This window comes from Gastrolobium bilobum, unplaced genomic scaffold (assembly GCF_033153095.1).
Source record: "Gastrolobium bilobum isolate Gb01-03AN ecotype WA unplaced genomic scaffold, APGP_CSIRO_Gbil_v1 utg1076, whole genome shotgun sequence".
Lineage (NCBI taxonomy): Eukaryota > Viridiplantae > Streptophyta > Magnoliopsida > Fabales > Fabaceae > Gastrolobium > Gastrolobium bilobum.
In genome coordinates, this window is record NW_026899578.1 from 156,707 (window position 1) to 181,538 (window position 24,832).

At 34.6% G+C, this 24,832-nt stretch overlaps 3 protein-coding genes and 1 pseudogene across 3 annotated transcripts; 2 read left to right on the top strand and 2 right to left on the bottom strand.

Moving 5' to 3' along the window:
• The first annotated feature begins 2,149 nt into the window (after window positions 1-2,149).
• On the top strand, window positions 2,150-4,207 carry LOC133291631 (ethylene-responsive transcription factor RAP2-4-like). Its single transcript, XM_061489920.1, has 2 exons — window positions 2,150-2,868; window positions 3,001-4,207. Exons 1-2 carry the CDS (start codon window positions 2,694-2,696, stop codon window positions 3,864-3,866), a joined length of 1,041 nt encoding a protein of 346 aa, XP_061345904.1. The 5' UTR covers window positions 2,150-2,693; the 3' UTR covers window positions 3,867-4,207.
• A 2,267-nt stretch (window positions 4,208-6,474) lies between these two features.
• LOC133291649 (large ribosomal subunit protein uL2m-like) lies at window positions 6,475-7,259 on the bottom strand (annotated as a pseudogene).
• Window positions 7,260-8,397: 1,138 nt separating this feature from the next.
• On the top strand, window positions 8,398-9,138 carry LOC133291650 (NDR1/HIN1-like protein 13). The gene has a single exon (XM_061489951.1). The coding sequence runs from the start codon at window positions 8,398-8,400 to the stop codon at window positions 9,136-9,138; it is 741 nt and encodes a 246-aa protein (XP_061345935.1).
• Window positions 9,139-20,631: 11,493 nt separating this feature from the next.
• LOC133291651 (probable trehalose-phosphate phosphatase C) lies at window positions 20,632-22,815 on the bottom strand. The gene is made up of 10 exons (XM_061489952.1): window positions 22,494-22,815; window positions 22,237-22,377; window positions 22,064-22,135; window positions 21,851-21,943; window positions 21,704-21,763; window positions 21,513-21,614; window positions 21,223-21,370; window positions 21,063-21,133; window positions 20,852-20,944; window positions 20,632-20,700 (listed from the first exon to the last, which is right to left on the bottom strand). The coding sequence occupies exons 1-10, from the start codon at window positions 22,764-22,766 to the stop codon at window positions 20,632-20,634; spliced, it is 1,122 nt and encodes a 373-aa protein (XP_061345936.1). The 5' UTR covers window positions 22,767-22,815.
• Window positions 22,816-24,832: the final 2,017 nt, after the last annotated feature.

Below are 24,832 nucleotides of genomic sequence, written 5' to 3' on the forward strand. Positions count from 1 at the left end.
AAACCAATATGTGTGTTATACGGTCGAAAAAATTGGTTTATGCCATTCATAATTATTTATTTATTTATTTTTATTTTTTTTCTCATCTTTTATTATTGTTGATCTTTTATATAGTTATCATTATTCAAATTATCCTGTCATAATCCAATGGGTGCAGCTCAGTTGGTAACTTGGCGCTGAGTTAGTGGAGTTGGATATGTGTTCGATTCCCACTGAATGCATTCTTGAGGAGGGGGCTGAACCTTTAGCCATCACTGTTCCCCCGCACTCTGGATTAGTCTCATAGCCGGCTCAAAGAGTCGAAGCTCGTAGAGATACCGGAGAGAGCCAACTCGTCTTAAAAAGATAATTAGAATTGAGTAACTCCAAAAAAAAATTATCCTTTCATATCTTTTTCAAGGATCCACTCCCTCGACAGTAAATTGGGACGCTTCGGCGCACACACTAATCGTAGAATCCAAGATTCGACCCTCACTCTCACACACACCTACTGTGGCGCCGCATTTGAAGACTTTGTCGCACGCCCACGTGCCCCTCCCATGTTCTATTGCTTCATTCCTACGCCGTAAACCCCGTGTATACTCAACCACGGTCAACCGAAAATCTTAACCATGGTTAAACTTGCCACAAATTAATTATGATTCGCAGTTTTATTATGGTAATCAGAGTGCGACCCTTGCATCCTGGCTTCGCTGGTTTCTATCTGCCACGTCGTCAACAATTATTAGCCACCCCATTCTGGGCTCCACTCAGGTAACAGTCACTATCCCTTGTATGTAATCATGACATCATGGTCTCGCAATTGTTTCCATCTTGTCAACTTCTGATCAACTAACGGCTCTGATTTGAAATCCACGTAGCCACCTCTTATTCTTGTTTCTAGGTATGTGTCCAAGCTATTAATGAGCTCAAATTACAACCGTAACCAACGACTTTTTGGTTCATATACGAGTTTTTTTTATGTGCTTAATTATTGATCATTACCAATTATATGACCTATTATAATGCTTTTAATATAGGTCGTGGGGAAGAGATGCATTAAGTACATAGATTTGTGAGAGGAAGATGTTTCTCCGTCTCGACCCCGAATTTTTTATTTTTGGACTAGAAACCCGTACTGTGATCGAATTCTTGTATAGTACCACCACTACATTAGAGAACTTTCCAGTCTGATGATCTAATGTTGAAAAAAATTATATAGTGCTTGAGCATACAAGTTGGTTCAACTATTAATTAAAGACCCAATACTAATTGATACACGTATCAAATTAAATTAAACTGCTTATCCAGTATCCACCACTATCTTGGCCATAAACAAAAGAGAAAACGGCTGGCCACTTCTCAATTGGGACCCTGTGACGCTCTCCTCATAAGTTATATTATCTTCTCATTTCCGATAATTGATTTCAATTCTAATTTAAAAAATATTGAATTACTCGTTTTTTTTACTTTGGCTTATAGAGATATTCATAAAATATGCAGAAGTTGAAACTTCAAAGCTAATTAATTTAAGACTTTAATATTTCTAAAGTGAATGTAGATAAGTTATCTATATTCGCTCTCAAAATTACGTCACTTTGAATTAAAAATTAAAAAATTATAATAAAAAATATTATTATAACTCTGAAATAAATTATAATTATAAAAATACCATGATTTTCACCTTAAAATAATATCATTTTGAATTGAATGTAGATAAATTATCTACATTGACTTTAGAAAAAGCAAACTCTTAATTTAAATTAAATTGAAAAGTGGAAGCGTACAATAGAGGCAATAGAAAAAAGGGGAGGATAAGGATGCGTTAGAAATTTAGAATTCAAAACTAGAGGGTAAGTAGTTGGTCTGAACGCGCACTAAAAGGCCAACATGCTTAACGACAAAACTAAAGAAAATGACAACGTTGAAGACACCGGCACCTGCCAGTTTCAAGCGGGCACGTGTCGTTTACAAACATCGCATCGGACACGCGTCGTTTTTTGGTTGGCTATAGCGTAATATTTGCGTCATTACAAGCATTTTTCTGAAACTAACTCGAGGTTATGACAGGGTTAATTAGGGGATTGATTATGTGATTAACAGTAGTAATCAAGGTGACACGGTGCTATATAACAGAGTGAGAGTCTGAAAGCCAAAATCAAGAGCGGCGAGAGATACTCACAAATTTTTTTTTGTCCCCATTTTCGTGAGCGCTTTCAGATTGTGTGGTAGAGCTTTCTTTCATCTTAATTCGTCTCCTTTTCCCCCCTCTGTAACACCCCGCTTCTCTGAATCCCTTTCTGTTAATCATCTGTCTTTCAAGTTATGATTTTTGGGTTTGTCTTTAAATTGATCAAGAAGCAAACTTGAAGGATTTCTCGAAAGTCAGGTGTTTTCAGAATCGAGATCCAGTTTTTTTTTTTTTGTTTGTTTCCTTTTGCCTTTAAATTTGTTAGTAATCCCCCCGCCCCCCCTTATTTCCTGTTTTTCATCTTTGAAATTAGCCAAGAGGGTTAATTTTTGATCCCTCAAAGTTTTTTTTTTTTTTTTTTTTGTTCTTCTAAGATCCTGGGATTGAAGGGATTGTCTATTTAAAATCTCTTTCATCCTTTTTTTCTTGTAGAAAAAATTTCTTTTTTTTTTTTTTGGTTTAAACTTTTAGTTTCAGACCTGTTCTTCAGTTTTAGAAAGACGCAGGCTTAGTTTTACAAGCTATGGCAGCTATGATGGATTTCTACAACAGTACACAACTTCTTTCAGATCCCTTCAGGGGTGAACTAATGGAAGTTCTTGAACCTTTTATCAAAAGTCCTTCCCCAACCCTTTCTTCTTCTTCTTCTTCTTCTTCTCCCTCTCCCTCTCCCTCTCCCTCTGCGGCCTCATCCCCTTGTTCAAACTCATCTCTACCTTCTACTTCTTACTCTCCTCCTTCCACCTACTTCCACTCCTCTCCTCCTCTACCTACTCACCCCACTTTCTATTCCAATGGTTGCCCAACATCGATGACCCATGTATTTGTAGACGGGTTATCCAACAGCCAAAACATCATAGGCTTCGAGCAACCAACTTCTCTACTTGGTCTCAACCACCTCACACCATCTCAGATCAATCAGATCCAGGCTCAATTCCAGTTACAGAACCAGCAGAACTTGTCATGGCAACATCATCATCATCATCACAACACACTCAATTTCCTTAGTCCTAAGCCAATCCCAATGAAGCATGTGGGTATGCCTCCAAAACCCACCAAGCTTTACCGAGGGGTGAGACAGAGGCATTGGGGTAAATGGGTCGCTGAGATCAGACTCCCAAAGAACCGTACAAGGCTATGGCTTGGTACCTTCGACACTGCGGAAGAAGCTGCCTTGGCTTACGACAAGGCTGCTTACAAGCTCCGAGGTGACTTTGCTAGGCTTAACTTCCCCAACCTACGACACCAAGGTTCCTGTGTTGGAGGAGAATTCGGTGAATACAAGCCTCTTCATTCCTCTGTCGATGCCAAGCTTCAGGCTATTTGTGAAGGCTTGGTTGATTTGCAGAAACAGGGGAAGTCAGAGAAGAAGAAGCCTTTGACCTCGTCCAAGAGGTCAGCAACAGCGCGATCGAAACTGGGGTCGAAGGTGGCTCAGCCAGAGTCGACGGTGACTCACTCGGAGGTGCAATCGGTTGTTTGTGAAGCTGATTTGAAAGGTTTGGAGAAGAGTTACAAGGTTGATTCAGCTTCCTTGTCTCTGGTGATGACCGAGAGCGAGGGATCTGAAGGTTCTTCACCCCTTTCGGATCTTACTTTTGCTGATCATATCAGTGAGCCACAGTGGGAAGGTGATTCGGATAATTTCAATCTGCACAAGTACCCATCTTACGAGATCGATTGGGATTCTCTGTGAAGCCGTGTTGTGTTCTAGTCTGTGTCAGATATATTATGTAGTTTGTATCTTAGGGAAAGGTATCATGCATAATTTAAGTATATTTGTAGGTCTTAGTGTCTCAGGTGGCTACTGCAATGGAGTTTTTGGCAATTGCAGGGCTACTCCTTAGGGTATTTTGTTATGTTTTTTGCATGTTAATTATTCTGTCAATATCTTGTATAATCTCTATCTACCTTAGGGTCACAGCTGGGTTTTTTTTTCTTGCTGGGCCAGGTAGAATGTCTCTAGTTATGTTTTGAAGTTTATTGTTGTAATCTACTAGAATTCCATCTTATGAATTATTAATATTGTACTAAGTTTGTATGATACGTGTTTTCCCTTTTCATATACGTCTCAATTCGAAATATTTGGATGCTTTCTTGATCGCTGTGTTCTTGGACATCTACATACGTGTGAGAAAACCCCATTTTAATGGGACTGACATCCCCAAGTTTTCTTTCGAGTGATTTTAACTCATCTCGACTAATCTTATGCATTAGGAATTACGTTATATTTTTCTCGCTAGATTTTGCTCAAGTTTCATAATTTAAGGTTGATTCAATTACATCTTGTGCTCTTGAAGATTTTCTTAAGCTTGGTCTCTATTGAAAGGAATAAGCCAATAAGCATAAGTGATTTTAGTCTGGGTTATTATAAAGTGTGTACGCGATCAGAATCAGGACATTGCCGGAAGGCTCTCAGAATATATTCCTCCATTGAGTAGATACAGCAAATTTTATTTGCTTAATGAGGTGCTAAATAAAAAGGATAGCACTTTTTTGTGAACCTTTTTATTTAGTAGCTGGTACACGGAATGTGGGCACAGTAATGCTTCACTTCTGATTTGGACATTCCGCATAAGTATAACCCCTCACACGTTTAAAATGGCTATGAAATATGAATACACTCTCAACCAGGTTATACAATGAGATGGCCAGCATCTGTGACTTCTGTAAGTTTATTTTGTTTTATCTTATTTTTTCACTATATGTGAACACTGAATAGCTCTGCAGAAAAAATATTTCTTGATGACTAATTTTGAAAATTGAAAATTCGAAAATCGCAAAGGGTTCCCATGAAAATCCCGAAGCACAATATGCTGGCTTTAGCAAAACTCGTATTCGATAATCAAACATAAAAAGTATAAAACAAAGCTTTCACCCTTTCACTGTTTCACATCTTTCGCGTCTCCCCATGATCAAAAGTTAATCAAGAAACTTAAGTGTATTTGATTGTTGATTTTTTTTTTAAAATTATTTTGTAAAATAATTAATGAAATATGTGTTTTTTATTTAAATTAATTTAAAAATTAAAATACAAAACAAAAATGGAAGAGATTATACTTACCACCTATTTACTACATGTTATTAGCAAATCTTAACTGTTGATTTTCGTCAATCTAACGATTGTAATTTATGAGGTCATACTTATTAATTAATTATTAATTTATAATAAATTATAACCGTTAGATTGACGGAAATTCACGGTTAAAATTTGGTAGTAACAAGTAGTAAAAAAATAGGTAGTAAGTATAACATTTCTCAACAAAAATAACTTAAATATGTTCTCTAAATTTAATTGTAAAAATAAAAAAATCTATTTCCATAAAAGTTATTTCAAAAAATAGGGAAAAAAAAACACTATTGAAATACCCTATTGACTAATTTATTATAAAAAATTCGAATGTGCGTGTCTTCTCAGGTAATGTACAATATATTATCTGTTCTTATCTTTATTCGGGGAGATGGGATGAGTTATCCGAATAACTTCTATCAACAAAGCGGGGTCGGGGCCATTGCATAATCCAATCCAAATAAAGAAGATGGCGCTAACAGGGTGAAAAAATTGTGTAGAGATAGAGGGTAACATGTCATTCACGAAAAAAAGAAAAAAAAGCATCCTTGCACTTTGCTTATCATTTGTTCTTTGTAATATTACTTTTATTATTATTACTTTTTTTTGAATGCTTCTTTTATTATTATTACTACACATTATGCATGTCACTTCAAATCGTTGATGCAGCAAACAGGATAACTAAAATTCTAACATAAAGGTTTAATTACAGTTTTATTCCTGTACTGTAACTAAAGTGTGATTTTGATCTTTAATAATTTTTTTCAGCAATCAAATCCCTTGGGCGGCGTTTGGTTGAGGAGAAATTTTATGAATAATAGGAAAATGTTATGCATAGGAAAATGGGTGAGAAGTGAGATTGGTAGGAAAATGTAAAAAAAAAGTTGTTTGGTTGGAAAAAATTTTACAGGAAAAATTAGGTAACTTTTGTAAAGTCTATGTTTGGCTATAGGTAACATATAGATGGGAAAATGCAGTGGCTATTATGAAAATAATCCTGATTTAAATTTTTTTTGAATGAACAGGGAAGACACCCGTTACCCGTAAACAGGGTTTTCCTTTCCCAACGTCAATGAACGTTATGTATGAACAAGAATAAAATAACAGCTACTAGTCTTAGTTTCAGCTCCAAGGACAGTGATTCTTTCCAGTTCTGATCTCATCCATTATTTTCCCATCATGCATTTAAGTGTTTCAAAAACAAAAAATCATTCACTTCATACCCCTCTCACTTTCACATGCAACACCAATCAAGTTCAGAGCAAAAAATCGACGCTTTACGTTTGTTCCTATGCGCCCAGACATCACTATTCCTTCTCCAATTCCGAATTTGCAATGTTTCTTCCCCTCTCACTCGCGGCGCAAAGAACGGAGGCTTCGCCGCCGCCACGGCGATCCTCGGCAACCCTAGTGAAGAAAGTGATTCAGATTCTTCTCCCTTTCTCTGCGATGAAAACGCAGAGAAGAAAACATCCTAGGCGGTTGTTCCTACGGGCGGAAGCATCGAATTGAACGCGAGCACGCCACGAATGTTGGCTGCGGCGGCGGCAGCAGAATCGAGTTCGAGAACCCCGCATGGCGGCAGAGCAGGACCGGCGGCTGATGAGGTGCGGCCATGGGGTGGCTTGATGCCGTGGACCCAGCGAACGAGTGCGATGCGAGAGGAACGGTTAGGGTCGTACTCGATCCTTTCGACGACGCCCAATGAAGAAGCGGTGTTCCGTTTGAGATCGACGGTTCGCTGCAACCGCTACGCGCCATTGCCTTATTGCTCTCTTGACCCCAGACAGGAGGGTACGCTCGTCATCTGATTCTTGCCCATTGTGACGATTTACATAGATAACATGCAATACCACATAGCAAATTAGAAAATTTCACCGGGTATTTGGATCAGATACACATGCAAATTGTTAAGGTGGGGTAATGATATAGGTGGGCATATCTTCAAAAAGCTTCAACCAAACAGGGGCACTCACTAATCCCACTTCTCAAATGCCTATGCATCTCATCAGAATCCATTAACCAAACACCTCCTTAATTTTTCCCATACACGAGTCACGTTACGGTATTGTTTATATATATATATATATATATATATATATATATATATATATATATATATTCTTACTTTTTTTATTCTTTCGTTTTCCTTAATTCATTTTTGACCGGTTGCTAATAAAAATCTTAATTTTGTGATTTTATTTTGTTGCGTCCAATTCAGAATAGAAAACTAAAGAGTATTGAGATAGGATTTGAACTCAAGACCACTTTAGCTGGACTTCTATTGGCTGATAGCAAGTTCACCCATATTCATGTTATATCAATTTGGGTTTGCCATTAATGGGCTGGCTATTAAATTACTACTATTCAACAGTATACAAAATATCGGGCCTAATTAGTACGCGATATAGGCCCATTAGGCATTACGTTTTTAAAGTTAAGTTTGTCCGAAAATGGCCTCCATCCCATATATGGTTTCAATTGGACAAACTTAACTTGACCATTTTCGGAACCAAATAAATGAAAGCCCAGGATGTGATCTATCACACCACTAACAAGCATAGCTCCTAGATAGGAATTTTGCTCTTAATGTTAGGCTGGGTTTATATTTTTACATAAAAAATGCACTTACAGGTAATTACTTTCATTTCTTTTTTCATTAGAAGTGTTAGTACGCGATATAGGAGAGTAATAATTGGCCTGGAAAATCAAATCTCTAACATCAATGTTCCACTCAATTTTAAAAAGATCGATAGCAATTGAGTTACAAACTCATGATAGATGGGATCATTTTTTAATTTCTATCATGTATGCAAACGTAATTCTGGAATTTTGTTTTTATCTTCATGACTATTATCATAGAGAAAACAAAAAATATTTGATTATCTATATATTTATGGACCTTTACTTAAGTGGCATTCTATATTTAACATTCTAACCTAATATTGGGATGTCTCCCGTGTCTCTTATTTTCAACCAAAGCTTTACTACTTTCTCTCTAAATCACTTATTATCAATTCTCTCTCATGCGTAGTGCATACACTAACGCCACTTTGATGCCCCAAGCAAACTACACCCCACTTTTCCTCTCTAATAACATCACAACGTCGTACGACCCCTTCTTCCTTGTCTCCTCCCCACCGCTCCCCATACTCCCATGGAGGAGCGGGACCCGCCACCACATTATGCAAACAATAGCCATAGTTCCAAACCCAAGTTACCTAACATCGACCCCGGCACCTACGTTGTCCACGTCCCCAAGGATCAAATCTACCGTGTTCCGCCCCCAGAAAATGCCCGTATCGCTGAGAACTATCGAAACCCTCCCTCGAGGGATACTAAACAAACACGCTGCTGGTGTTTTGTGTTAATCATTGTGTTCATCGCCATTGTCATTTTTATTGGAGGCCTTCTTGGTGGCCTTTTCTCCATAGTACTTACACCAAAGGACCCTAGGTTTTCCATCCAACGCTTTCTCCTAGAGACCACACCCCACCCCAAATACAACATCACTTTACAAGTCTACAATCCAAATTCAAAAGTGGACATTTCTTATAAAGAAGGAGGGGTTGTTTCCCTCTCTTTAAGGCGACAAGGAATTGCTTCAGGAGCCTACCCAACTTTCCATCAACCACATCATAATTCAACAGTGTTTGGCGTTGCTTTGAAAGGCTCAAAAGCTGGTTTCCCTAAGGAGGTGGACGAAAGCATGAAAAGCGATACTAACAAAGTGCATGTCGCATTCTCCTTAACCATTCACGTCCTAGCACGAATGAGAATGGGGTTGTTGCGTAGTGGGACAATGAAATACGACGTTACGTGCCAACTGCTGGTGGATACATTGGCGAAAACCACTACTCGTGTGCTTTCTCAACAATGCCAAACCAAACGACACTAGCTGCTTGATCAGCAGTTGCTGCTTCCTCGTCATCTTGACTTGTGACCCAGGTGTTATAGATTTTAAAGTTTTCTTCTTCAATTCGATGATGTTTTGGTTTTGACCCAACGTGCATATTTTAGTGATCGGAAAAAAGTTGTATATAAGTTGTATATTTTTATTACACCCCTTGCGAATATTAGATGCTTAATTATAATTTCTTGTATTTGCTTTTTGCGGTTGAGGGACGCTATTTCCTACGAATGAGTTCTGTATCACAAGTATAACGGAAGTGAGTCACTCTAACGTAAAGATAAGGATGGTAGTATTTTATACATGGGTTTTATAAGAGTTATGTTGTAGAAAAAATGATTGTGTATTATTATAGAGATTCGTTTTGTGTGTGTAATTTCTTTTATTTCTTTTTTTTTTCAAAAAATGTAGATCCCACAAAATGTTGTGTGCAGAAAAATTTGTTGTGTCGTGTTAAATGACAAATGCAAATCCCTTTATACATGTATATGAATCATGGGTATAGTCATATGAATTGGCTACTGTGTGCATCAAATTTTCTGAAAAGAAGAAAACTACTGCACAATCAATAGCGGAAATGGAGTGGACAAATCTAACAAGGAAGCATAATTTAAATATAAGGTCACACCATCACAAAGCATTTAGGAGAACTCTTGTGATTGTGACTCAGATTGACTAAAAGGCTTCTTAAATAGTAACAAAACCTGATGTTGGTGTATAATATCATTTGAAGTCAATTTCTATTTTCTCCATTCATTGTTTTAATTTTTCCAAAATCATCATATATACTCCTCCAAGCTTTTTGATGAGCAAGTGAAATAGTAGATGATTTTCAACTATTTAATTAAGGCACTTAAACAATTTGTTTTCCAATGACGAGTTCTCTATTATTAATTTTTTTTAAAGGGAGGCAATCAATCAAGAATTTGGAGGAAATCCCACGACACCTTTGTTCGAAATCAATAGCGGGTGATTCATTGATAAGATTATGTTGTCAAAACCTAAATATATCATCACGTCAAAAAAATAAAATAATAATTATTGGTTGGATCTGAAATTAAACTTTGAACAACGAAACGTCTCATCTACTGTTTAAAATACTCATTGGAAGCAAACTTATCTCCCCTGCATGCATATAAGAAATATCTAACAAAGGAGCGCGAAGGTATTTAGTGGGCCTGGACTATGGTGATCTTTTCTCAAAATAAAAAAAAAAGAAGGGATGGAAGAGAAAAAAATCAAAAAGAAAATGGTATAAATGAAAGAAAAATTTTCATTTATAAAAAAGGAACCACTGAATAAGTGATGGACTTGGAGCATATTAAATTTTTCCCGAAGGCACCTTTGGGTACCTTGTAACTGAAAGAGAGAAAGATTCTTTCTAATTTCTTTTAGTTTTTTTTCCGTTACTACTTCCCACTATTCATCATAAACTGTTACAACAATCACATTAACACAACAAAGTATCTTATAGTAAAGAACTATTAAATTTTTTTATTTAAAATGAAATTGAAAAGATATCTGAACAGCTTCGGAGGCCCGATGAGGTGATTGGGCTAATTTATTTGACAGGCTTCTAAGTTAGTGGTCTTTCAGGATTGTTATGTACACATAAAATAAATCAACAATAAATAAATCAATTTCATCACACTTAATTATTTAAAGAATAATAAATAAATAATAAAAATACATTAGAAGTGAACTTAAAGCAACCCTGTAAATGGGAATTATCAGATATATATTTTAATTGGAGAGTAAAAGCAGAGATAGATAAAAAAGAATAGATTACTTAATTTGCCCCAAATCAGGTCTAGTCTTCTGTTTTGGTTGTTTGTTTGCTTTTTACTTTTTAAATTTTTAACATTTCAAATTATAGTTCACCTCTGATTTTTTTTAAAATATTTGAATTTGAATTTGTTGTTAACAGTTTCTTTTCGTAGACAATGTGCAAGTGCTTTCCAAGTTTTGGCTGAAATTAATGACCTAATTTTAAAATGAGATAGTTTACCCTCATTCAAACTTCTCTAATCAAATAAATAACCTTGTGACTTATTACCTCTTGGTGTATATAATGATTTTTTTTTTTTTTTTGAAAAAAATTAAACTGTGTTGTAAATGCCCAAGTGCTTGTACGCTCCGCGGGCTTGACTTAGCAATGTACTTGGAAAAAATAAATTTTATCTAGACTTATGCACAAAATTCTAGTTTAAATAAGTTCCGAATTAATTGTTTATATTTTTAATATATCGTTTTGACATTACTAGCTTCTCATGAACTAATCCTGAGTAGAATTTTTCTTAATGGTAAAAGAAGACGTAATAAATTAGAAAAATCATTTTTCAAAAAAAAGAAAAGAAGGGTAACTGTACTTTTTTATTTATTTTTGAAGGTGGGGCAAATTTATTCTCTAACTCCAACAACAATAATGATAAAGTGCAAAATAGAGCACTTGCAAAGGAGAAACGAAACGTTAAAATTGTTGGCACATATCCAAAGGCCACCCTTCTTAAGCACTGAGTTGTGTGTACGTGTTATATGGAGCTACTACTCATTAAAAGTTGCAGCTTCTAGGTAAGGAAAGGTTAAAATGCCAGCCCATACAAGCATTTTCTTTGGCATTGTATAGTCATCAAAGTTAGCTGCTTGCTCGAATGCTCGTTATGGTTACATCTGTCCCATTTGAAGAGCTGGCTCGATGCATGGTAGCCGAAAGCTATGCTATAATGCTCAGCGATTTGTTTTTATAATTATTTTTTTATTATATAGTTTATCATCAATTTCAGGTTTTTGTCCTTCTAATGAGTCAACCATGAATGAAGGGCTAGATACCAGCAATAACCCCTTTATGCAAACTAAAAAACCCCACTATTTTGCTCCCTCCAACAGCAACAGCTGGTAATAAACGTACTTATCCAATTATTCAATTCCCAACCGGTGCTAACCAACAATATATATACCATTAATCAACACCGTACGACGTTTCTTATATTTTGGCGCATTTGCATAATATAACAATGAACACCGATATATATGCTCGACCCTAAATGCGGGGACCAATCCAAGTCCTTCTGCAGATTGTAGACACGTTTATATGTATATCCATCCATTATTGAGTACCTCTATGGAAAAATAAAGCATGACGGAGAACCATATATAACTTATTGTTTAAGCAATAATAACAGTGTACTTGACTAATAATTAAACAATAACCCTAGTTGTTGAGGACGCAAGAGTATTTTAATAAGGTGGGAACTTTAAAGGTTTTAAATATATCCCCTTTAAGTTGGGTTTGGTCTGTCAACTTATGAACGCAGAGCGTATTCTAGCAATTAAACTTTCTAGGATATTTTTTTATTCCCAGGTGTGGTTTTATTGGGAGCACAAAGGTTGTAACTTAGAGCTGAAAGGTATATAAATCTTAAATTGCCTCGATATCACCCATAATAGGAAAATGAATATATAGCAAGCACGCTTTATATAATTTATCATTCACAAGTAATGAATAATACTTTACATGAGTGAAAGCTGTTGGACTTTAGCATAATGAGAGAGTGATGAGGGGTTCAGTTGGATGTGTTGGGGAGTGGCGGTTTTCTTTCAATAATTGGAGCTTCTAAGACTTGGTTTATTTCAGTTTAAGGCACCAATGATGAGAGACTGAATCTGTAGTGCAACCTATCTTTACACGTATGAAAATGAAAGCATGGGTTCCAAGGCCTGGAAGCATGTTTGGTGTCCCCATTAAGAATCCCAATGTCTTCTTCAAATCAAGCATTTTGAGTGGATTCCAACTCCTCTTCAACCATTTATAAGATTCACAAAGTGGTGGGTTTCCCTTTCAACACCTAACCCTTTGAAAATAACCCATTAAACTAGAAATTAGATCTCTAACTTTGTATAAAATATTACTATTTTGAGATTCCACTTTGATGATATTCGATTGAGGTGGGCTCTGTCAAATCTGGGTGCCCAATGGTTTAGTTCACCGTCTCTTTGTGAGCAATTAAAGGCTCTGTTGTTGAGGTTTAATATCCTAATTAAACAAGGATGGAACTTTCAATTGTTAATTGTAAGGGATGTTGGGAATTAGAATCAATATCAACCCTCTGCCGTAATAAGTGCTTCTCTTAATTAGTTTATTATCCCAGATTCTCTTCTTTAATTAGCTATAGGAACAGTCTTTAACATATAATCATGATCATAATTAATAAAATATGCCCCAGATTTAGAGTTCCTGGCTCCCTGTGATGGTGCCAGCCGCTCCAACTCTCATCTCAGTCCCATTAAAGTTTATTAAATTCATTCCTTGTGCCCATGTCATTTTCAATCTCATGTCTGTCAAAAGGATGATCATAGATATGCGCCTAGTATGCAAGTTGGAAGGTACAAAAACGAGCATGTTATTTAGTGAGAATCTGAGACTATTATTGTCATGGATATATATATTTCGTTCAATTTCAACTCCCTATGTTTGGTAACTACGTGACTAGGTTCGCAGCACCTTGATCATATGGAATATGGTTTTGAGCAATAATGGAAGTGTCTTTGAGGGCTTCATGACACAATGATGGGTATAGGGACTAGGGTAGAGTTGATCCTTTGACGTGTTAGTTGTCTTATTAGCTAGTTTAGTAATAATGCTATGCATAATTCAGGTCAGGAAAAAGTGGGCAACCAAAACAGAAACATGTATAATCGATAATCAAAGGAGGAGCCATTACGTTACCAGTTTGAAATAGTATTTATGCTTCCACACAAGGTTTGAAATTATACCCTTTGAACAATTATTGCATGGTCATTGCAAAAGACGCAAGCCAAAGCATGATTTACAAAGCTTTTTGGGTAAAACACAAACAATGCGATTTTATTGGTCTCACTTGGATTCTATTTATTTTATTTTTGGTGCGAGTGACACCTGGATTTATGATCAGGCTAACGCGATTCGTGATGATAAGGATATGCATGAGAAACATAATTATTGACTTTTTTCTGTTCCCTCCCTCTTTATACAGTTATAGTGAGCGATTCAACTAACCGTACTATTGTTAATTAAATTAAAAAATTCAAATATTTAATTAAATGCGATAGTTAATTTATATTTACAACCTCTTTTTTATAATCATTTTGTTATCGTTAAATTAAAATATAAATAACAATTTTTTATCCATTAATTTAATTTTAATTCAACGAAAATAAAAATGATCATAAAAAAAGAGAGAATGTAAGTATAACTTCTTTCCTAATAAATAAACCAAATAAAATTTTATATTGACCCCAAAGTTAAAAGAGTTTTGAATTAACCCCACTAATCTAATTCAGTAGGGCAAGATCAGAAGGGTGGCCAAAATTGTCCCTACCAAAATTTCTAATGCAGTTAAAGCTATTTTCAAGTTGATCAGCCACTCACCTTCTGTGTGCGCTGCTGGGCATGTTCCCATGAAAACTTGGTTCGGTATTTATTTTTTTGACATGATATTGAAGCATTGTTAAGTGGTGAATAAAGTTTTAAACATTTATTGTGAAATAAGTAATTAATAAATGCTTAATAATCCATTTTCGGTACCCCACCTATAACAACCAATGTTATTAAAATCAGCCCGGTCATTGATCCGGTCGAGGTACTGTGTCACTGGTTCAACCACATGACCCAATAATTATATGCAATTCTATAATTTATATTATAAATTATAAATATACTGAAATATCTAAAAAAATATAAAAATATAAAATATTTTAAAATAATAAATAATAAATTACACATTATTATCCAATAAAGGATTAAACAAAAATATAATGATCGTGATACGAGATTTCAGGTTTAGTAAAAGACATCTCTAATTATAAATCAAATCAAAATTTTCTCCATAGTGCATAATTGAGATAATATTAGTATTGTAGGTACATAACCTATGTAAGTCAATAAACAAAAATACTCAAATATGTCCATTATAATTTTTTTTGAAATTTTTTATTGGGAATCGGGTCGGGTCACCGATTTTCACAAAAATTGGCCGGGTCGCACCGGTTCTCATGCATGGCCGGTCCGTTGCTTTACCTAGACCGCTTATATGATCGATTTTTCGGTTTCCAGGTTGACCCGGCCGGGCTGATATGATTTTATTAACATTGATAACAACTATACCTTAACAACTGTCATCCAATTAAACATCAATCAATAGAATTTCAACTTGCGTGCACTTATTAATTTGTTAGAGATAGACCTTAAATTCGTAATATTTTTAATACAAAATAGAGTCTTAAAACTCCTAAATTAAGGACTAAAATATGAATTTAATGCCTATAATTTGTTAATATTGAAATAATAAGATAAATTGTTATTAAGTTTTTTTATGATTAATTAAGTTAATTTTATGCTTTTTGGTGTTTTAAATATTTGAGAAGATATGGAGGCACAATGATATGCCCTCGGCATATAGATATTTAAGGGTTAAAAGAGCAAGGATTTGACAATAATTCAGTGATAAAAGTTATGCTTTTTAAAGAATTATTGATAATCACCTTCAGGCATGTTCTCAATTTGATTCTATGTTTTTGTAGGAGGAAAGAATGAAAAAGCCACTGTTGCAAACAATCACCTCACACGAACATTGTGAGAATGGGGCGGATCGCGTCATTATCACGGCCTTTCCACGCGAATTGCGCAACATTGGCGCTGATCGTGCCAAGAATGAGGATGAAGGGGCCAACACCACTGTATCTTCACGCAAATAGCGTGGTATCCACGCTGATCGCGCCAATCACAGCTGTTGTCCACTGCCTGCCCGCGTAGATCGCGCGGAATTAGCGCTGGTGGCGCGGGTGTCGCGAATGCAGTTCCTGATTTCATGGGCTTTTCTAACACGGAAGTAAAATCAAATATTCTAGAGGATTTTGACCTGATTGAGATTCTTTTCAGAAACAAGAAATCAAAGTTTATAAAAGGGTGGAAAATTACAGAGACAAGGGATCTTTTTGGCTGGAGAAATCACAAAAAAACAAATTGAGAGAAAGCTTTTGGGAGACGGGAGACTGAAGATTCAAGATTCTTCTTCATCTTCTGTTTCTTCTGGTTTTATTCTTTTATGAATTCTTTTGCATTATTTAATTTGTCAGAGATGAATATGTGTGGCTAGTCTTTTATTATTGTGGTAAGGGTCACAACCCTTAATGTGAACCCCTTGTAGTTTGGTTAAATTTATGGTTATTTATTTAAATTGAATTTATCTTGTTTTGTTCTTCATCTCATAATTCTTTTGGAACCGATCAATCTATTAGGATTGCAAGGGTTAGGGTTTTCAATAGGGATATTGAGATTCTAATTCCTGACAAAAGGTAAGGTAACTGTTCATGTATGCACTAGGGATAGGCTACATGAACCGCAAACGTTAAAGATTCACTGATTCTAAGGCTTAACTTGAAAAAGGATTTCTAAGGGATTAGGATTCTAATAGAGTTAATAAGGTTAAAGTCATTAAGGAATTAAGGCTTAACCAATTAAATAAAAGATAGTAGATCATTTGATCAATTGAATAAATTAAATATAAATGTTAATCCAAGTTACAAGGTGGGGATCATAAATGTGTTTGTTTCTCGTTACCGCAATATTCTTCCAAATATTTTCTGATCAACCATTAATCTTTTGTTCTTAAGTTTAAAAAGAATCTTGGAATTTAATTTTACTTTATTGATTTGTCTTTGCTTATTACAAACCACAATTGTTCTTTAAACCAATTTTATTAATCCCACAAGAAAAGAATAGTTATAATAAACTCGGTGCTTCAATCCTCGTGGAGACGATACTCTTTTGCTGAGGCTTTAGCGAATATGCCTAACTATGCTAAATTCATGACACAAATATCGTGATTGTTGCAAAAATTAGATGAAATCTCATTTAAAAGATTTGGCACCTGAACACCCAAAAAGAAAAGCCCATTCCTAATTCCTAGTGTTGACGTCTTTACAAGTATTACCTTCATGGCTTTCTAAATGAGTTTTTGGGGGACCAAGATAAAGCCTTGTGACCAGAAGCTTTACACGTAAGGAGATCAAATTGGGATTCATAGAGATTCACCACGCCCTCATTGAGATGGAGATTGAGGAAGCCTTTACGATTTCTTTTATTTTTGTTTCAATTGTCATGTTTGTCTAATTGTTTTTTTATAGATATGGCTAGATAAAACCCTTTTGAATCTTAAATTAATTTACTTTTTCCTCTTTTTTTCATGTTGCGCAATTATTCTGCTTATCATTCTTAATTCTTCTTTGAATTGACAATCATAAAGGGATACTGGGGTTATGCGTAACAGTAGGAATAATGGTGTATGACTCTATTTTGAATAGATTTCCAGGTTTTGTGTTATTTAGGGATAGACTAATAAAGTTTACGAGGGGGTTAATTCATCGTTCTTAACTATAAAGCACCAACACATAATTTTTTTTTGAAAAATGCTTATAGGACACCAGCACGTTACAACACACGGTGAGCGCTCCGACACGCATCTGACATATTTTTTTTTGTAGGTCTAAATTTTATTTTATTAACTAAACATGAAAAAATAATTTATAAATTAATTTTTTCTGTTATGGAATTTGACATGAAAAATTAACAAGGAACGGATTTTTTATTATTTTATATTTATGTTATGAAATTTGAATATTTGATTGGTTATATGACTTATTATGGACTATTATATGTATTAAATATAAATTATATTATATATATTAAAAATATTATTTAATATCAAAACGTGTCTTAACGTGTCGAAATGTGGCATTTTTTAGAATTAATGTATCGGCGTGTCGTGTCATGTGTTAGTGTCGGTGTAACATAGTTCTTAATGCTTGCCCTAATAGGGATTACTAAGGAATTATGATTCGTAACAGGTCAAAGAATTAAAATATCAAGGGATTGAGTTTTTGAATAATTTAAGGATGAATTGTTCGATAACATAAGTTTGAATATTGTTTGGGAGGGGAACTAGATTAGTTTGGAGGAAAATGGCAGAAATCGAAACCCTAACTGCGTGTTCTATTCTTGATTTTTGACCCAACTTTTAATTTGAATTTTTTTCTCTGCACTTAATTAATAATATTTAACAATTGTTTCCTTATAATTACTATTCCAATCAATTCCATAAAAACCTTTCCAATTAATTCAACTTTGTAAATTAGTACTTGTGCTACCGGTGTACTTTCCATGCAACAACAATTAGTTATCTTTAGGGTGTGTTTGGTACAAGAGAAATTTTTTGGTGACCGGAAATCATGATTAATGGGAATTCAGTAGAAATTGAGTTTACTTGGAATCTTACGAAAGAGGTGTTTGGTTCGCCAAAATATTACCGGGAATATTGGGTAAAAATTACTGATTCCATATTTGGTTTAGAACGAAATATGACTTGTAATATGAGGTTATTTTACAAAAATAACCCCAAACTATTTTTACTTTTGTAATTGATAGATTGGGTCTAGATTTTTATGTGTATTGAGGTATTTTTGTCTCAAAATTTATTATTGTGCTTTCCCTTTACTTGGTATTCTGATTGGTATTCCGAATTATCATATTATTTTTGGTAATCTGAATAGTGACTTTTCTTTATAAATCAAATTACCAGTAATCCTTGGATATCCGGGAATCGTAATTTATTCCTTCTACCAAACGTGGTAATTACATTTACCAAAAGAAGGATTACCGGTAATCCTCTTCAAAAACCTGAAACAAACACCCCCTCAGGGATAAAATTTTAAGCACAGGAAGACACTTCTCCTTTAGACACAAATACGTATATTATGTCAGTCACTTTTTCATTTTTACTATAAATCGTAATATTTAAATATAAATAATTTTTTATTATGTATTGTGAGGCGGGTATCAGGAGAAGCTCATGGAGGAAAACCACCACCAATAGGCTGAGCTATACCAATTGTAGCAAGTGAGTCTAACACTATGTCACAACTCAAAACCTTAAGACATTGTGTTCATGCAGGTCAATCCACTTATATACGCTTCACTTAGCCCATTATCTACCAATGTGAGACTCATCACACTTGAATATCCTAACAATCTTTCTCTCAAGTGTGAAATCCAACATTGATATACTCTCCCTTAACCGAGTACTCTAAGCCCAGTACTCAATCACCACACTTGAATATTTCAACATGTATATAATAAGAAATAACACTAGTATATAAGTAAATGTTAGACATATATAATATAAAAATTGAGCCTCTACCTACAACCTTAAGCTGATATGTGAAATGGTTGCATAACATGATTGGTGACTACGGATAGAAAAAAAAAAATTATATTATATCTCTCAAACACCAGATCACCCGATGGTTCTTTACTATAACATTACAATATAAGAAGAATATCTTACAACCGGATGGGCTGCGCAAAAGAATCTTGACAACTGTTATAAAGCTCTACTCTTTTTTGGTGAATTTTATATAACTCTACTCTGTATAAAGATTGACTTGGCTCTGATTGTGGAAATGAGGGTAAGAGACACCAAGTTCAAGATTTCACATGGTTTTGTATCTTTAATTTTCTTTAGCCTTCACTTAATTGGATGTCAAACTGAATAAGCTGGAGTTCCCGAGAACACTGTTATCCATAATTTCCTTTGAGTTTAAAATACTTATGCCATATGCATTTGGTCAGTAACCCATATCCACAAACTTAAATTTATGCCACAATCGAGGTCAAAATTATATATAGTGACTGAGCAATTACCATAACCATAATGATATAAACAAGTGTTAAGTGGTCGAAATTACTCATTTCTTAAACAATTGAAAGATGAACTTCAATTGTATAGATTCTCTTACTTGAATATAGTTTGCGTCTGGTACGAGTTGAAACAAAAAGATTGGAAAAGAAATACTCCATAAAAATTGAGAAGTTTTGAATACATATCTTGAATGTAAAAAAACTACTTATTTAATACTGTAATTATATTTGTCCAGATGATTACAAACCTTCGCAAAGTGAAGGAAAACCATTGATAAGGGATGCAAAAAAACGAAAAGGAGACTTTTTAATAATAAATTAATAAATGATTAATATGAAATGTATGTAAAGTTTACGATAGACTTTTTCTATGTAAGGATCATTACTGTATTAAATTTCCTAAACTAACGATCATTTTTGTATTTGATTGTCTAAATCAGCTTTTAAGTTGCCGTTTGTAATTATCTTTTCAAGTATAAATTGGTCACACGTACGATAAGTACATTTAAGAGCAACAAGGTTGACGTGCCATTTGCAACTGCAGCATAAAACATCTGTCTTTCACTATCCCCATGCGCATGCAAACGAGTGAAGGAATCTCTCTGTTTGGACTTTGTCCTTAAAAATTTAAATTATGAAAATTTGTTATTTTCCATTTTCAACAAGAAAGTGATACAATTAGATCCACCCCTTCACCAAATTCTGAGGTGGTGTCAATTCCTTAAACTGATCGTCTACAATCTAAAACTTTATACACTTGTGGGTGTCACGGTACTTGATCTTTTCCACTCCACCAAACGCCGCAAAAATTGCTCAACCTGTATGTAGGCATAAAGTTATTGTTTATATATTGCTCAGATTCACCATTCATATTATAAAGATATAACAGACTGATGCTTGAATTAAACAATATTACCAATTAAACATTTAAAAAATTACGAATTATGTTGGATAATATATTGGACTTGCCTCGGATGGATCTTGTAATGTGTAGGAAGCGTCTGTTTCTTTTGGAACTCTAGAAACAAGAATCCCAATCCCTTGACCCCTACCGCGCAAAACCTGATGATTATATTATATCCATAATGTTAACTAGTCAGTTAAAAAATATAAGTGAAACATATACAATTAAGAGCAATATACTTTTAGTTTTAACTATGAAGGTGGCGGCATTTGTTACCTTAAACGCATCCTCATCCGTTCGGTCATCACCAATATAGATTGGAAATACGTCATCAGAATTCTCGTATCCTAGAAAAATGTAAAGAATAATATAAGTTAATTAGGACAAATGGCTCATAAAAGCAAGGCTAGCTATTTTTGCATGAATATGTACTCACCTAACGATTTTAATAAGAATTCAAGAGCCTTGCCCTTGTCCCATTTGATGGTTGGACGAATCTCTAGCACTTTTCTCCCTTGGGTGAGCCTAAGTTTTGGGTACTCATTGAGCACCAATCTAACTTTCTCCGCCAACGCTGCCCAACTCTAAGAAAAAAGCAAGGGGTAAAATGGTTAGATAATTAAAATGGTGATTTTTTAATTTCTTAATTTTTTTTATTTTTTTACGTGTTCGTGTGGGTTTGGTAATTCTACTAATTGAGCAATTATATATTATGTTGACTGGTACCTTTTCCTCAACACAACGGAAGTGCACGGACAAGCAAAACTTATTGTTCTCTACCTTAGCCCCTGGGACAGACTTTGTTTTTTCTAACAAGATCCTGTGCACCTGAAAATTTGTTTTGATAACGTACGACTCAGTTAATATCCAATTTGGTGGGAATAGAGGTTTGAAAATAAAATAAAAATAAAATGAACCTCATCAATCATGGGCAGGAATTGACTCGCAGGTTGGAACAACACTGATTCATCATTACCCTGAAAAAAAATCAAGAAGCTAAGCAGAGAGAACATAAAGATAAAATCTTCAACACATTTATTAGTTACAGAAACTCTCTCTCTCACTTTCTTAGGACTTTGGCTTTTTGTTGGCCCCTTGATGTCCATGCCATGGCTTCCTGCGTAATACAGTTCTGCCAATTTAACAAAGTTATATACCTGAAAAAGAAAAAATCAATTACTTATGAGGAGAAAAATAAAAAACATTTATCATTGATATAATCAATAATAAGTTATTTTTATTTTTATTTTTATTTTTTTGCTTTGAAGAAAATGTACCTTGTCTCTGCACCTTCCGGTGACGATGGCTGTGGGAAAATGTCTTGCTATGTCCTTTAGCGTGGCTCTCATCTAATTTAAGGAAACAAAGACAAAAATTAATGACAAACATTTAACATAAGCTTTATTATATATATGGATATGAATGAAACACGAGGGAACAAAAGGAAAACCTTTCTAGTCATGAAGGCTTTATCTGGATCTGCAACGATCGGGGAGAGAGTTCCATCGTAGTCAAGGAAAATTACTGTCTGCTTTCCTTTCGAGTTATATATTATCTGATCAAACATGTTCAGCGCTGAAGGATGATAGAGCTTCAAAAAGTTGAAAAATCGGAGCAGAGCCAAGTCAGCATATATAACCATTGATACACAATAGCCAAAAAAAATAAATAAAGTTAAACCAGATGTTCCAAAAGAAAAGTGCTTACAATCCAAGAACTTTTTTCTTGGTTTTCAGAAGCAGGTGGTAAACTAGATTTGACACGCGTTGGAGAAGAAGCTCTCATTGAATCAATCCATGTGCTAACTTTAGCTCCTTCCAACCTTTTCATGTGGGGCAGTCCCAAAAACCCACCAAACGCAGCCAGTGATTCTGGCACTACTACTGTTCTTGGTAACACAGGCGAGTTTGAAATGGACGCTACAGCAATAAGCGTGTTAATACATGACTCTTCAGGAGTCACCACATTCAAGTTCGTCATCTTATCTTACCTTCAAATTTCAAAGCCTTTTTTATGCTAACGCAAAGGTTATTAGAAACTTGTGGATAGAGAAATGTAACGAAGAAACTGTGCAAACAGGGTATTATTGGATATTAGAATAAAGGGGAAGTAGAAGGAGAAGAAAAACAGAGTAGAGAAGTGATGGTGATTATGGTACGTGGTTTCTTCCTCTGCTCAATAAGGGCTTTATAGAAAGAAGAAGAAGAAGAAAAAAAAAAGTTGTGGGAAAAAAAAAAAAATCAGAGTCGGGTTTGAGTGGTTGGCTACTTGGCTAGCTCAAGTCACAAATAATTATAAACAAGCCAGGGGTGTCTGGTCAATTTATAAACTTAGGTTTCACGGCACAAACCGACGAAGCAATCACTTCTCTTTCCCTGACCCTTGTACTTTTCAGCAACTATACTAAATATGCAAATGGAGGGGCCACCATATGATCCCACAGCTACCTCCTTTTTTTTTTCTGGTGTAAAAAAGTGTGCATAATAATTTGGAAACTTCACCGCTAGTTTCGTTACACTTACCACTTATTTGCTTTATCCTATCCTAGTTAAAAGGATACCTGTTTATCAGAAGAGATTCTTAATTAGGTGAATGGGGTTTACGTAGTTAAATAAATTATGTCGATAATTTGATTATGGGTGTCCAATAAATTTAATAAAATAACTGGACAGGGGAATGAGAGAAATTTTAAATTAACGATCTGAGAATCACGGTTTTTGTATATACCTATCATAATTATCTCTTTTATGCGAGTCGGTTCTCAAATATTCCTAGAAGTTTTAATTTTCTAAACCGGTTATAAGACTAGTCTTGACTCGAATCTCAGTCGCTGTAAAAACTCTTTCTACTTCTCAAAAATATATTGAATAAATTCTGAACTCAGATTTCCCTCAACAAATCACGGTTTTAGTTTTGACTGAAGGAGCAATTGTATGGTGAATCTTCTTATTCTGCCTTACGCACAGCAAAACGTTGTGAAATAGCACTATCTTGGTGCACTATCTTAGGAAAGGGGGAAGGACCACATTATTTACCCCACTCTAATAATTTTTATTGTCTTGAGCTTCATGAAGTAAGAATTGCCAGCTAATATATATGAATCTTGCAAACCTTAACATGCATATTGACAAAGGTATCTCTTACTTGTTGAACCGCAGAAAATAAAAAAATCTCTGGTCATATTTGACTTAACTTATTTTTAGCTTGAAACTATTTAAAAAGCTAAATCTGATATGGGATGTAAACAACTATTTCAACCCAAAAATTTAATTAGTAAGTTACGGTATTTTAATGGTTATATATATCTCTAACACGTTCCCCTCATACGAGAGCATACTGAACTTGAAGAATGGACAATGCACAGGCTCGCTTATCTGTGCTAAGTAACTTCATAAGACTTAATTAATTATTAAATTAAATGGGGGCGGTGAGGATCGAACATGTGACATCGAGACTCTATTATAATATTTTAAGTTTTTAATATGGGAAAAATTTAAGTTTTTAAGTGAATAGCTTTTAATGGTATATACATCTCTAATATGGGAAAATTGTTTCTTGTTTTACAAGAAGGTAACTGCAACCCCAAAATTAACTAAGGGTATTTTAGTAATTTTGTTCGTTTCTTTATTATAATATTTTACCAAAATTAAACCTCCGATTAATTCTCCTAACTTTCAAAATTACGTAACTTTAGAATTGTAGGAGATAATTTTATTTTATCTTATAGGAGAAATGATAAACCCATTTAAACTATTATGTTTATCTCATTTTACATGAGATAAACAACTTTCCTACACACACAAAAAGGGGTTGGGTCTCACTACTCTTTTTTCTCTCTCCTCTTACCTGTGGGTCCCACTTATACTTTTATTTCTACACTATGAGGTAATTTTTTCCTACAACATAAGAAAAATATATCCCTTAAACTATAAAACTAAATATGTTTCGTAATAATATGATTTTTTTAAGCTTAACAGTACTTTAAACCTCAATCTGTAAATAAATTATTCGGTAAAATAATTTATACAAACTCTAATCTAATTAAA

What these genes read in the sequence shown, in the direction of transcription:
- LOC133291631 (XM_061489920.1), top strand. Translation starts at nt 2,694, where the DNA reads ATGGCAGCTATGATGGATTTCTACAACAGTACACAACTTCTTTCAGAT. An exon ending in CTCTGCGGCCTCATCCCCTT is followed by an intron (nt 2,869 to 3,000) that starts GTTCAAACTCAT and finishes ATGTATTTGTAG; the next exon opens with ACGGGTTATCCAACAGCCAA.
- LOC133291650 (XM_061489951.1), top strand. Translation starts at nt 8,398, where the DNA reads ATGGAGGAGCGGGACCCGCCACCACATTATGCAAACAATAGCCATAGT.
- LOC133291651 (XM_061489952.1), bottom strand. Translation starts at nt 22,766, where the DNA reads ATGACGAACTTGAATGTGGTGACTCCTGAAGAGTCATGTATTAACACG. An exon ending in AAGAAAAAAGTTCTTGGATT is followed by an intron (nt 22,378 to 22,493) that starts GTAAGCACTTTT and finishes AACTTTTTGAAG; the next exon opens with CTCTATCATCCTTCAGCGCT. An exon ending in ATTCTTATTAAAATCGTTAG is followed by an intron (nt 21,134 to 21,222) that starts GTGAGTACATAT and finishes ACATTTTTCTAG; the next exon opens with GATACGAGAATTCTGATGAC.